At 42.3% G+C, this 15,220-nt stretch overlaps 1 protein-coding gene across 1 annotated transcript in view; it reads left to right on the top strand.

Annotated features, from left to right (window-relative positions):
- SMOC1 (SPARC related modular calcium binding 1) overlaps window positions 1-15,220 on the top strand; it is a 153,004-nt gene that overhangs the window by 100,746 nt on the left and 37,038 nt on the right. The window contains exon 8 of the mRNA XM_054969947.1: window positions 14,542-14,734. Coding sequence (XP_054825922.1) covers window positions 14,542-14,734 — 193 coding nt within the window. The remainder of the gene's footprint in view (window positions 1-14,541; window positions 14,735-15,220) is intronic.

Raw genomic sequence — 15,220 nt, 5'->3', positions numbered from 1 at the left:
CTTCAATAGTTCACTTTTAAGAAATTCCCACCCATCTTGAATTCCTTTCTCCCTGAGTTTTTCTGACAATATGATTCTCCCCAGCATGATTAAATTTCACTTTTCTAAAATCCAACCTATATGTCTGTTTCTCTTTTCCCTTACCCAAGATCTTAAACTCCAAAATTACATGGTCACTACTACCCAGGGTGCCCATTACTTTCATCTCATCAACCAGTTCTTTTCTGTTGGTAAGAATCAAGTCCAAACTAGCCAACCCCCGTTTCCATCTCTACTTTCTGGAAGATGAAGTTGGCAGCAAGACAAGTCAGGAATTTATTAGACTTCATGTTTTTAGCAGAGTTTGATTTCCAGCAGATATCAGAGTAATTGAAATCTCCCATGATGACTATGTTCCACCTTTGTTACTTTGTGAAAGGAGACAACAGACTACAACAAGGAAGGCTGTAAAGGTATTTTTTTATTGTTAAGTCAATCACTGTAAGATTACATAAAGAAACTGGATTGCAGGCCACTGCTGCCACCCTACACCCCTTAGGAATCAGTGGAAAGAAGTGCATTTGGACATAGAGGCACCTAATTTGTGGGGTCTGTAAAATCAAACATTCTGCTTGAAATTTAGGAGGTCTGTACTATTTCAGCGTGATTATTTTTAAAAACAGCTGCATCAGACCCTTGAATTGGTTTCCCCACTGAAAGCTGCTATAGCATAGTGGTTAAGAGGCTGGGCTGAGAAGCGGCACTCTTCTAGTTCAACCACCATTACTACCATGAACTCTACAGGTGACCTTGAATAAGCGCCCCCCCCCACCTCAGCCTCAGCTCCCCAGCTGTATTGTGGGGATAATAATACTGACTTTGATCACTGTTCTGAGTGTGGCACTAATCTGTCCAGAAGGCTGATACGTAAGCACACTGTTGTTCTTATCGGTCTTGAAATTCTGGAACCCCAACATACCACACACATGCATATGAATTAGAATCCTGAACGGGATCTGTTCTACCTAACAATCAAGAATACATGGTCAACTTGTTCCCTACCCTGAATCTCAGATCTGAAATAATAATGATTTTTTCCTCAAAGTGCATACCTAATAGATGCAGTGGCAAGTATCCAACCAACCACAGACTTTGCAGAGCAGGACTTTTCCATTTCTTCTTCCTCCTCCTCCTCCTGAGTCCCCTGTAATTTTGTTCTTGGGGGACAACAGACCCCTTCACAGTTCATCATAGATGACAAGATGAGGGTTTGCAGTGAGGGAGTTGGTGAAAAAGATATGCTGTTCGATCGGATGATGAACTTTATGGTTGGATACATACCAGTGTATTTGTGATTTTCTTCTTTTGCTCGCAGGATTAAAATAGCAAAAGAATACAAATGGTTTTTGCATTTTTGTGAGAATATGGTTTGGTGCAAAAAAATTCTGTTTGGTGCATTGTAAGGGTACATATGAAATGGCATGATGTGATTAAAATATGGAGGCTTTATGTGAAAAGATTCGAAATTCCTAGGGAATGCAAATGCTATTAGAGTTCATAACGTTCATTCATGTAAGCATGATTTATAAGCAGTTCTATTGTAGGGTCAGAAAATTTTGGATGAGAATGTGGAATTTTCATTGGAAGTGATGGAACATCAGAATTCAATCCATTGTTGTAAAGCTTCAAGACAAATCTGAGCATTAGAATTGGTGCGGTGCATCGTTGTTAAATATAAACTTCAAGTTGACTCATCTAGAGACAGGTATGTCTGAAGAGAAAGAGTGATGGGAAGAGCTGGGAGTCTAAGCCCTTCCAGACAGCTGGCAAACAAAATAATGAATAACATGCCATTGGGGACCAGTTAATCTAACCTTATGAAAAGGTGCAAAGTATACAACTGGGAAAAATAACACCATATAATAATCAGCGTGCAATCATAGGAGGTAAAACCATATGCAGCTAGACAAATAAATGAGGTTCACCCCTGCTGCCATGTGATAAATCATTCCCAAAGAATTCAGTCTCCCTCCTGCCTCCAAAGAAAGAAAACAAATGACTCCAGGCTCAAAGTCATAACTGCAGCCCTCACAGCTGCTGTTAAGGCACACAGGGGCAGGAGGGGAAATTAAGAGAAATGGAGAGAGCAGCAAGGTGGCAGGGGAACAAGGTGTCATGCAAAGTTAGGATGAAATGTCAAAGCACTTTAGTGGAACCCCATGGACAGTTATTGGAGCTTGGGAGGACAATAGTGTGTGTTTGTGTATTAGATGCCATCAAGTCACCTCTGACCTATGGTGACCCTATGAATGAAAGACCTCCAAAGCATCCTTTCATTAACAAACATGATCAGATTTTGCAAACTGGAAGATGTGGCTTATTTTGTTGATTCAAGCCATCTCATTTTGGGCCTTCTTCTTTTCCTACTGTGTTCAACTTTTCCTAGCATTATTGACTTTTCCAGAGAGTCTTGTCTTCTCATGATATGAACAAAGTATGATAGCCTCAGTTTTGTCATTTTAGTTTCTAGGGAGAATTCAGGCTTGATGTGATCTAGAACTTACTTATTCGTCTATTTGACCATCCATAGTATCCACAAAACTCTTGTCCAGCACCACATTTCAAATGAATCAATTTTCTTCCTGTCAGTTTTCTTTATTGTCCAGCGTTCACATCCATACATAGTAAGGGGGAATACCATAGTTTGGATTATCTTGATTTTTGTCCCCATGGAGACATCTTTATCTCTAAGGATCTTTTCTGGTTCCCTAATGGCTGCTCTTCCAAGTCTCAATCTTCTGATTTCTTGGTTGCAGTCTCCCCTTTGGTTGATGATTGAGCCAAGGAAGAGAAAATCTTGAACCATTTCAATTTCCTCATTCTCATCTTTAAAATTGTGTAATTCAGTAGTCTTCATTACTTTTGTCTTCTTGATATTCAGCTGTAATCCTGCTTTGGCGCTTTCTCCTTTAACCTTTATCAGTAGTGGTTTCACGTCTTTGCTATTTTCTACCAGCTGCTGTTTAGCCAACTTGACTCCTTCTGCTTGAATCACCTTATCCTTGTTTTCCTCTGAGAGGGAGTCAATGTGTTGAGTCATGTGGTCCCATAAAAACATTTGGTATCTGCTCATGATTGCATTATAGTTGGCTACCTTAAAATCCAGGGCGTCAGAAGTGTAGTTTTTCCTGCCTAAGGCATCTAACATTATCTTTCTTGTCAAGAGGTGCAGAGTGGTTGCCAGCCCTCTTTTTGGAAGGCAAAACTTCTGCCACTAGAGAATTGGCTGGGGGATGTGTGAATAAGAATTCACATCCATTCTCTTCTACTTTATGTATATTTTCCAAGTTGCGTGTTGATGGGGCTGCGGATACAGGCTTTAACCAGATGTTGGATGCAATATCCAGCAAACCCATAGAACTGGAAAAGCTATGGGATCTGTGTCAGTGTTGTATAGCATCTTCAATATTGGATCTGATGGCCTGGGATCCAACATAACAATATCCAATTCTAGGGATTTTGCCATCCATATGAGTTGTTCCTCTGTACAATCTCAGGTCCTCAGAGGGTGAAATTGGTAGACGATCTCCCACCATCTCATCAGGTGATGGATTGGAGCCTACGTCAGATCCAAGGTCCCATCTGGGAGTGTCTGGTTCTTCTATCAAATCTGACCTAGTCTAAGGTCCAGTTCCAAAGAATGGGCTAGTTCAGAGTACTGACATGCTGCAACTTCAGAGCCAAGGGTCTGTGCCTCTATAGCCTGAGGTAGCATATGCACATTCTATGCACATTCTATCCAGAGCCTTTTGGGTCTCATGGCATCCACTACTGTGGTAGTGCCTTTCACTAGGCCCCATATGAGTCCCCTGCAAAATTGTTTCTATGTAAATTCAGCCCCGCTTCTATGTCCCAGTGGATGAGGTTTCCTATTCCCAAATCTGTTCTCAATGTCCTGGTGGCTTCAGTACTCTAATCTCTCCACAACAGTAGAATTTTATGTTAAGTCACCTGATAGTTTTTTTTCAGATGCATCCCTATCAGGTTGGCACTGCCAAGGTATATTTGCAAGTGGGCATCGGTTCTCTGTGGAAAAGATGATGCAAATAAATTTGCTTGAGTTGCAGGCAGTTAGATTTGCATTAATACCTTTTGCAGTTCCTCTACAGGGAAGGTGAGTGCTAGTGGCTACTGACCACACCACAACACCATTCTACTTAAACAGACAAGGGAGTATGAGATCTTTAGCCTTTAATACAGAAGCATCAGCAATATATCAATGGGCTATAGTGCACAACTTCAGTATCACAGCCATACACATTGCAGGCTGATCCAATGAGGACAACAGATGCTCTCAGCAGGTCTGCTGTGTCCAGCCACGAGTGGGCACTCAAGGAGCAATATATTCACCCTTTCTTCCAATGTTGGGGATTTCCCACTATTGACCTCTTTGCTTTTCGCCACAACAAAAAGTGCCCTCGGTTTCCTCCCTAGCATTGTTGGTCCGGGTTCTCTGGGAGATGCTTTCCAGATACATTGGCAAGGTGCACTATTTTACGCCTTCACTCTAGTCTGAATCCTGACAAGATGTGAAAGTTGTACAGTGAAGAAAGCTGACAGGAAGAAAATTGATTCATTTGATAGGTGATGCTGGACGAGAGTTTTGCGGATACCATGGACAGCCAAAAAGACACATAAGTGGGCACTTGATCAAATCAAGCCCGAATTCTCCCTAGAAACTAAAATGACAAAACTGAGGTTATTGTACTTTAATAATAATAATAACAACATTTGATTTATATACCACCCTTCAGGTCAACTTAATGCCCACTCAGAGCGGTTTGGTCACATTATGAGAAGACAAGATTCTCTGGAAAAGTAAATGATGCTAGGAAAAGTGGAAGGCAGTAGGAAAAGAGGAAGACCTAAAAAGAGATGGCTTGACAATAAAAAACCCACTTCCTTCAGTTTGCAGGATCTGAGCAAGTCTGTTAATGATAGGGCATTTTCATTCATAGGGTTGCCGTAGGTCAGAGGCAACTTGATGGCACATAACACACACTCCAATCCCAATCCTGATAAGAGCTGTGTCAAGATTAAGAGCAGAGTAGGGGTGTGCACCCAAAAAAGATTCGGGTTTCCCACTTCGGGTTTACCCGAAGCAGGAAAACAATTCGGAATAATCTGAATCCTGAAGCGGCAATGCAAACAGCTAGAAAAGTGTTGTGGGCATGGCTGCTGCTGCTTTGCCCGAAGCTTTCCCAAGAGATATGAATTGCTTTGGAAAGCTTTGCTTCGGGATTTCCGAATTGGCTCAGCAATGCTGAAGAATCCTGAATCTTTCCAAATTGGGCTTGATCTGGGTTAAAAACATGAATTGGAAACCCGAAGCACACATCCCTAGAGCAGAGTGCACAAAGCGCATTTTGATCGTACCATGTTTCAGCTTTAACTTTTGGTGCTTTGTATGCTGTCTTCAGAACACAAGTTTATTGCATGGAGCAGAAAATCCAATAGAGCAGCTAATGGTAGTAAAAATGCAACAATAATTTATGTGTAAATAGTACAATTCTGATAATACTCCGAAACTTGCCACCTGCAGAAGGCTATCTCACCTTCCCTAATGGTGACAGCTATACTGTTAAATAACAACAAATTAACAGTATCAGTGAAGTGGATCTAGAACTTAAGAACATGCGATTCCAACAAAGGCCTCTCCTCTGTTCTTTCTCTACCCCTGTCCTGCCAATACCCTAAGTAGCAACTAAGGGCCACACGTTACAGAGCACTTGTGTTTGTGAGGACTTTGCATCAGATGTTCAGTAGGGCCCCACCTGTGCAGTTCTGAAGGCTTCACTTCAAAAAGGATGTGGGCAAACTGGAACAGGAACAGAGGAGAGCAACCAGGAGAGCAACCAGGGCCTGGAGACCAAGCCCTATGAGGAAAGATTGAGGGACTTGGAAAGGTTCAGTTTGAAGAAGAGGAGGTTGAGAGAAGGCATAATTGCTCTCTTTAAATATTTTAAAGGCTGTCACTTAGGGGAGGGAAGGGAGCTGTTCCTGTTGGCAGCAGAGGATAGGACTTCAGGAGGGAAGGTACTGGCTGGACAATAGGAAAAACTTCACATTAAGAGTAATTCAACAATGGAATTGGCTGCCTAGGGTTGTGATGAGCAGCTGGACAAATACTTGTCGGAAATGCCTTAGACTGTTCCTGAACAGTGTGAGGGTTAGACTAGATGGTCTATAAGACCCCTTCCAACTCTATGATTCTATAACTAGGAATTTTGTGCCACCCAAACCAATGCATGCTATTTTCTCCTTATGACTGTGACATGCAGGTAGAAGTGCTCTCAGCCTTCTCTTGCATGCCATTTTTGCTTCTCTAAACTGCCCTATGGAACCACTTTTGATTCTTTTGTAATAGACACATAAGTAACATAATTTTGTAAATAGAGCCAATAGTGGTTCCATGGGGCATTCTGAGGAAGCAAAAATGGCACAGAGGGAGGTTAAAGTTGCTTCTATCATGTGCAGGCCTGGTGCCACCATTGAGGCCATGAGGCAGGGGCCGCGGGGCCAGAGGGGGCGCCGGAGGGGGTGCTGGGGATGGAGGTACATGCCATGGAGTTGGCGTGCCTGGCCCGTGCCGGTGGCGGTGGCAGTGGCCAGCCCCGCACTGCCGCTGCCGCCACACGCCCCTGGGCAGGCGCAGCAGCCGTGGACCAGGGACGGCAGGTAGCCGGAGCGGCGTGCGGAGTGTGGGCAGCCTCCTCGTGCCGCCCCAGCCACCTGCTGGCCAATGGCCCCAGCTTTACTGTGTGATGATGTCGTCACGTGATGACGTCATCACACAGTCTGGGGTCGTGTGAGCACGCTGTGCGCACGTACACAAAAGGGTGGCCGCAGGCGCCGGAAACCCTGGTGCTGGTGGTGATCATGTGGTGTGTTTGCAAGGCTAAAAAGATGTGTGTGAATCTGGGAGGCACAAAACTCCCATTGAATGTCTGATGCAAAGACCTTATGTCATCTGCCAACAAACACAAGGACTTTGTGGCATGTGAAGTTATCATAAGAATATTTAGTAAAACAAAATGTACCACATAACGTCTTCACATTGTAAGGTTTCCCCTGTCTCAAGAGGCGTGGTGGCAGGGAACTGCAGTTTTCATCTTGCACATGTTTTAGTTTGCTTGATGCTACTGGTAGAATAGGGGAAGATTCACAGGGATTTTGAGCATGCACCATTTTGGAAATCTTGTGTCTTTTTCAGCCAAACCAAATAACACCCTTCTAAGCTTATTAAAGCCACTTGACTTAGAAGGATGTAATTGTGCTTAGGACTGCACTGAAAATGGCCTTTTCCCTTATTCTGATTTTGTTTTCTTGGAGAATTTTGGTTTTTTTGGTAATACTTGGAGTACTCAATTTTATTAAATAACATAGATTTCTTATATGATGGTTATTACAAACCAGTCTCTGATGGAACACAAATTGAGCATACTTTTAATGTCATCTGAAGTTATGGTATGCTACTTTCTGAATTACCTTGTTGATGTTAATATGGGTGAGAAGTATATTAAAAAATACCTGTAAATTGTTCATAAATATTTGGTGAACATTTAGCAAGATTTTAATTTTGAAATTGTTAATATTCAGTTAAATACTGAAAAAAGATTTCGGTTTTAAAACATGTTTGTTTGAAGTTGTATTTGGTTACTGTTTTACGCCTCTAATGGATATTTTGGGTTATTTTTTATTTTTGCATACACATTAAATTGTATTCATTTTGTTACGATTGTTATGGTGTATCTGTTTCAAACTAGTTCATTTTTCCGCAGTCTTCTCAGTGGGAGTGGCAGGTGGGCATTCCTGGAATGTAAAGTTTGAAATCTAATTGGAAGAAATGTTCAGTAGATTGTCCTTAGCTACCCCTTCTCATTTTTTTCTTCTGGTCTCCATATCTTCTTTGCCTTATTTTCCCTTCTTCATTACTCTACCAACAGAGCTCACTCATAGTAAGCTACCTCTTGGACAACGTGTGTAATTATATGTGTATATATGCTATCGTTAAAAGCCAGTGGTAGTACATAGGAGGATCCCATAGACACATTTTCCCTCTTCAACTGCTGCTGCTGCTTCCTCCTTCCTGGATCCTGTCTGAACAGGGAATAGTGAATAGAATAACATCATGATGCTGCATTGCCAATCAGATTTGACTGAATGACTGTGTCATTGAGGGCAGGTGAGGGTGATTTAAATAAATAAGCAACACTTTCTCAGAGCGGCAAAAATAATAAAGGAAGAATTTTTTTTTTAGCAGTGCTGGAAATGTTAATGAAAAATAGTGAGTAGCTTCAATACAATACTGATTTTGTAAAAATCCATGAGTTGAATCTTACAAACTATGACTGGAAGACACTTGCAGTTGCTGATCTTTTCTACCTCCTCCTTTCCTAGCAGCCTTCTGAGACTTTCAAAAAACTGATACCTGGAGTCAGAGGAACACCACAGAGAAAAGACCATGAGATTAGTGACTACTGTGAGAAAAAGAATTAGGCAACTTGCCTCTTGAACTGAGGTAGCCTTTTGCAGCAACAGAAACTCTGCTAGTAAACTAGAGGTGGGGACAGACCTGGAAACAGACCAAAATTTGACATGGACCAGCTCTGTTCGGTGTTCATGAACTGGCGGGTCATGTTTTCCAAGAACTCCATGACGTTTTGGCCGGTCCATTGGTCTGTCGTCCGTAAATCCAGACATGAGGGGATTAAAGTGCTCCTGGCATTGCTTGCCAGTGGTGCTGGAAGCACTTTAACATTTAAATCCCCCTTGCTCCAGCTGACAGGCGAGCCCGCCCATCAGCTGGAGCAAGGGAGAGTTAAAGCTCTGAGCAGTTTGAAGTTTAAATCCCCCTCTTGCTCCAGCTGACTGGTGGGCCCAGACCCATGAACTGGTCTGCGAACTGGCAAAGGTCCGTGAAAAGTTCGTAGTCCATGAAATGCAACAGATCATGGCCTGAGGGCCTGTGGGTTTTTCCCAGTCTGTGCTCACCTCTATAGTAAACTCTGCTGATTCTCAGAAGGCTGCCGAGACTGCCCATGCACTTGTGGTTCACAAGATCCCACCTCATATGCTTTTTGTTAGAAACCAGCAGATATCCAAAGAGTTTATTTGAATAGAACTTAACATTAATTTTACATGGAATATTCAACTGTTTTGTTTTTCAGGCTGAAAGTAATGCTTCAGTGGGAGGAATAAAATGGTTCCTTAAAACTTCCTAAATTATACAGATACTTTTCATCTCTGATGCTTGAGCACAATTCTTTTCTAGATCTACTTCCCTTTGAATAGTAATACAATAATAATACAATTCAGACAATGGTGAATTGTATAGTGAACATGATTACATCATAGCACTAATTTTGACTACTTAACAATGTCATTGACGGAAAACAAAGCCATGTGAGAGTGAGGATAATGCATGCTATGTCAGTCCTTGCCTCGCTCTTCATCTTCCAGAGCAACCCAACAGAAATTTCCAAAAGGGAAGGCTCATTTTACTACTGCTCCAACATTTTTAAAAGCATCTTTCATTCAGTATAGCCCTAACTGAAATACTTATTCGAGTTATTACCTTAATAATTCAGCCACAATGATTTGTATAGGAAATTATTTGGGTGTTGGGTTTGGAATGCAACTGAAATGCCTTCTATTCAACAAAGAACTCAAACAGACCGAGGCATCATAATTTTTCTTTGGTGTTGCCCTGAACCCTATCCTTTCTGTCTGTTTGTGCCAAGCAGAAATGGCCCATCTTTCAAACAAATGCCTCGAAGGCCTTACTCCATCAATCATTAAAGAAACCATAGGGGACAGGATTTGGAGGCTTCATGAGTTTAGGAGACTATGTGAGCACAGTCCAATGAATGGAATTATGTCTTTATGAAAAATACCTCTTCAGAAGGAGAAAAAAGTGTAGTTCTCAAATAAACAAAACTTTGCTTTTGTAGGGTAGTCTGTGGCTTCAGAAAGATAGGTTAAAGGGGAGAAAGCCCTGGGCATAGAACAGTGGCATGTTTTTGGACTCAGTAGCTCTAACTGACCAGAGATTTCTCCTGGCTCATAGTAGAAAATCCTGTCAGAATTTCTTGCTTTCCAAAAGGCTTGCTTCCTCAGCAGCAGCTGACTGGCACTATTGGCAGCCTGCTGTTAAAAGTAAATAGGATCATGTGGTGATCTACTTTTTTTAACACTCACAACTTTGTTATGTTGAACAAGTTGCCGTTCACCTCCTTCTCCCACTTGTCCAAGGGAAATCAGCTCCAGCATCTCCTCCTAATTTAAGCATACTCATTAATTTTCATGCAGACAGGAAGGTTTGTTTTTTTCCTCACTCTGTTCCATCTTTTTATGTCCAAAATTTCCTTTACCCTAAATAAGTGCTAATGTCTTATTTTTGAAGGAGAACACTTGGCCTGTATTTGTTAGCTAAAAAAGAAATCTTCCTTTTGATGTGTGTGTGAGAGAGAAAAGGGCACAGATCTATCAAATAATAATTTGTTCCCCTCTAGCCATGGAACAGTTGTCATTATCCTGTAATACATACATAAATGTTACATCTTTTTTCAGTTCAGTACTTTAAAAATATTGGAGGGGGAGTTATTTTTGCAGTCATTTTCAAAAGCATAGAATAACAACAACAACATTTGATTTATATACCGCCCTTCAGGACAACTTAACACCCACTCACAGTGGTTTACAAAGTATGTTATTATTATCCCCACAACAATCACCCTGTGAGGTGAGTGGGGCTGAGAGAGCTCCTAGAAGCTGTGACTGACCCAGATCGTCCAGGTGGCTTCAGATGCGGGAGTGGGGATTGGGAATCAAATCCGGTTCTCCAGATTAGAATCCCGCTGCGCTTAACCATTACACCAAACTGGCTTAGAATGGTCCTTGTCATTTCTGCAAAAAGCAGCCATTGCTACGTGTTAAAAAGTTCTCATGTTTTTGGTGGATGACATAAAGACTTTGTATCAGATGTGCGATGGGAGTTTTGTGCCTTCTGGATGCAGGCTGACTCTTTTCTGCTTGTGACTGCTACACAACAGCTTCAGCCTCGCCCTGCCCTGCCAGCATCTTCATGTCTTCAAGCCACTCTGTGGAGCTGTTGTTGATTCCTTTGCAAAAATTGTGCAGCCACATAAGTTACATGATTTTGTGTTGGAGCCAATAGTAACTCCAGGGGGCTGTTTAAGAATGCATAAACATCATGGACGGAAGGCTGAAGCTTTATAGCAAGCCGCGAGTATTTCCAAGTCTTTCCTAAGCATTGTCTTGTCCAGAATGTCATGTGTCCACTCCCTATGAGAGTGCAGTTTTTTTCCTGTGTTGAAAGCACTCTTGACTCTAATTTTAATCCAGTGTGTAGTTCTTGATGCCTATTTTCAGAAAAGGATTGGCATTCCTTTTCAAACACCAAAATATAGTGCCTTGTTTTCATAATACTAAGGCATTGTTCACCCAAACAGCAAATCAGGTAGTAACCTGTCTCAGACTGCAGGTAGGGTATCACTCGTTTGAATGCAGCTCCATACAAAAAATGTCCTTTACATGGAGAAGGGTTCTGTCAACCTGACATGCAAATATTTTATGATTAAATTTTTTTTCTCTGAAAGAGGCCGCACCTTGGACTTAATCCATGGTCAGACCATCATTTGCTGAAGGCAAAAGTGAACAAAGAACCAACACCCCACAAAAAAGGGGGACCAATTAAAAATATTCACCCACAAAGGCTCATGGATCCTTCTGGATTCCAAAATACCTTGTGGTGTTTTTAGAATTCCAGACACATGTTCTATTGAGGCCACTGCTGGCGCCAGGGTTTCTGGCACCTGTGGCAACCTCTATGTGCGCGCGCGCACAGCGTGTGACACAGACTGCATGATGACATCATCGTGCGATGACGTCATCACACAGTGCAAACTAGGAGCATTCGCCGGCAGATGGCTGGGGTGGCGGGCAGAGGCTGCTCCGCGCTCCGCACGCTGCCCCGGCAGCGGCTCGTGGCTGCTACACCCGGCTGGGGGCGTGTGGTGGTGGCGGTGGCGGCAGTGGCACAGGGCTGGCTGGCTGCTGCAGCTGTGGGCCAGCCACGCCAGCTCCACAGCGCGCGCCTCTGCCCCCGACACCCCCTCCAGCACCTCTCCAGTGCTCTCACGCCCTGAGGCCACCGCCTACCTGGCCTCAATGGGCACGCCAGCCCTGATTGAGGCTGCTATAGGAGCTTGGAATGCAAAGGTCCTTGAAGTTATTGACAACATTGATCCTTACTGACTCCTCCAGTCCTTGGGACAGAAGTCAATCCCATGGTTTACCACAGAGCTGAGTGACCTAACGAGGGCTAGAATAGACAATTAGCTGTGAGACCTTTGGTAAGTTTTTTGCCAATAAAATAGTATGAATATGCTCTGATCTGGATGTTAGCAGTAATACAGACAAGATGGAAAAATGCTTACTATGCCATCTGGTTCACATATGGACCACTTTGAATCAGTTACAATGAAAGATCCTAACAGGATCCTGACGTCTGTGAAAGCCACGACTTGTGCACTGGAACCTTGCCCATCTTGGTGGTTAAAATCGAGTAAGGACCACATAAATGAAGCACCGAGGTCTATTGTAAATCAGTCGCTAACTCGGGGCACCTTTCCCTGGTCATTCAAACAGGTGGTTATCTGTCCACTAATTAAAAACCACCCCAAGACAGAAATAACAGGGACAGTTATCGCCTAGTCTCTAATCTGTCCTTTCTGGGCAAACTGATTAAGAGACCAGTAGCTGACCAACTCCAGTTCTTCTTGGATAACTCTGGTGCTCTGGACCTTTTCAGTCTGGATTCAGCCCCGGTCATGGGACAGAGACGGCTCTAGTAGCTTTAGTGGATGATCTCCATCTGAATATAGACAAAAGCCATGCCTCATTATTGCTCCCCCTACTTCTATCTGCAGAAATCTTGGGTCGCTACCTGACAGCTGTTGTCAAATGGCTGAAAATGAGCAATCACACTATGGAATCCACCTTGAGTCTCAGTGAGAAAGTTGGACTGTAAATGACATTAAATAAATAAATAAATAAATAAATAAATAAAAGCATTCAAACATGAAATAACCTACCTGCAGTCTGTTCACTCACTGATTCACTATCCTGTGAACAAAGACGTAGTTTCAAAACTTTGCTTTGTATCTCTACATTGCAGAAGCTTTTTAGAATTAGACATTTCAATGAAGCATTTTTATTTTCTCTTTCCTCAATTTGCTTGTTTCATCAAACCAACGAATGGAAAACCAAAAGTGAATCATAGAAGGGATTGTTTGGCTCTTTCCCTGCATCTGAATAAATGAATAATTCCCCTCACCTTGACAGCAAAGGTGTAATTTGTTGTCAGGCAGGGTGCTTGAGTAATGTGACAGCTTGTGATGTAACTGATTTGTGAGGACGCCCATAGGCCTCTTAATGAATGGCTCCTATGTCTGTGTACAGCACAGAAACAGTCACCATTTTTTTTAAAAAATGTGAAACCTGTCAGCAAAGTGAAGTCAGTTTAAATATCTGCGGAAGCCTGAGTTTTTCAGATTCTGTTGACTCTTATTATTACTTTCCTTCAGTCCTGATCAAGTTCCTGTATAGCTATACAAGTATGTACGCATAGTTTTAAAAACTCTTTTTTAACATCACCAGTGTGTATTTCTCTGAGGCAATTTAAACAAAACTTGGCTCCAAACAGTGCTGAATGTGTAGGCCATTGTTTCAAACTCTTTATATCCAGTAGCAAAATCAAAAAGAGTCCAGTAGCACCTTTAACACTAACCAACTTTATTGTAGCATAAGTTTTTGAGAATCACAGTTCTCTTTGTCAGATGCATGTGCATGTGACTGTATATCCAGTGACTCTTTTCTGCATCAGTCTTGCCCCTGTGCATTTAAGATGACTCTTGCTCTCCTTCAAGGTCTATTCAGACAGAGCCATCAGGACTGTTGAATTTTGTTGTTATCATAGATAAGCTCATTTCATCCTGGAACTTCCCCTGTGACAGAGCATTGCTGGGAAGGGTCAGTAATAATGGTGGAAAAGTTGAGGTATGCTTGTCTTCCGTTAGTGTTCTCATTGAGGACTCTGATCTTTGAAGGAACTCCAGAATGTGGTGTTTAGAATGTCAGTCTAAGACTTGGAGCCTCAGGGAGCAATCTTGAGAGAGTCTACTCGGAAGTAAGTCCTATATTGTTCAGTGGGGCTTACTCCCAAGATTGCAGCCTCAACCACCCAGCTCACTGAATGACCTTGGGCTAGTCAATGTTTGCTGACCTAACCTGTCTCACAAGATAGTTGGGAGCAGAGGAGAGGACGATCGTGTATGTTGCCCTGAACTCCTGTCTGTAGGATCAGGTAATAAGACACACTCTCTTTCTGGGTATCCTGAATTGCCAAAACAGTGTGAATAAGACACACCTCTTTGTATGTCATGGCTAGTGACCTGCCACCTATCTTTTCTATTCCAGAGAAAATTAATTCTTGTGACCAAGAGAGGCAAAGTGCCCTGGAAGAGGCCAGACAGAACCCCCGTGAGGGGATTGTCATACCTGAATGTGCTCCTGGGGGGCTGTACAAGCCAGTGCAATGTCATCAGTCTACAGGATATTGCTGGTGTGTTCTGGTAGACACAGGTCGTCCCTTACCTGGCACATCCACCCGGTAAGAAAAATGTTATTTGATTTGCATCTATATATCCTCCCCCCCCTGCCCCCCATACTCTCACTTAGTTTCCAGGAGCATTTTCTTGTTAGGGAAAAGCATAATTGTAGAAAGGATATCTTTTCATTTTTCCCAGAGATGAGAAATGGAAATTGCTTTTTTAAAAAATCTATGTTACATTATAAGTAAATAGTATTCTGTTCTAAATTTGTCTATGTCTAAACAGTGATGCTATTACACAATTTAAGTAAGTCAAGATATATTCTGTAACCTGCCCTGAACCCGCTTGTGGGGAGGGCGGGCTATAAATTAAATAAATAATAATAATAATAATTCCTTGCCTACTTTAAACTCTCATGCAGTTGATTTAGAACATTATTTAAGCCTGGCTGACTGACAGTTTTAAGTATTAACATTCTAAGGAATTGTGCACATGAACTCTTCCCTTAGTTCTTTCATGAACAATTGTGCTTGGCAGCCCATCTC

Source organism: Eublepharis macularius, chromosome 2 (assembly GCF_028583425.1).
Source record: "Eublepharis macularius isolate TG4126 chromosome 2, MPM_Emac_v1.0, whole genome shotgun sequence".
Taxonomy (NCBI): Eukaryota; Metazoa; Chordata; class Lepidosauria; order Squamata; family Eublepharidae; genus Eublepharis; species Eublepharis macularius.
This window is presented reverse-complemented; position numbering and strand designations above follow the sequence as displayed.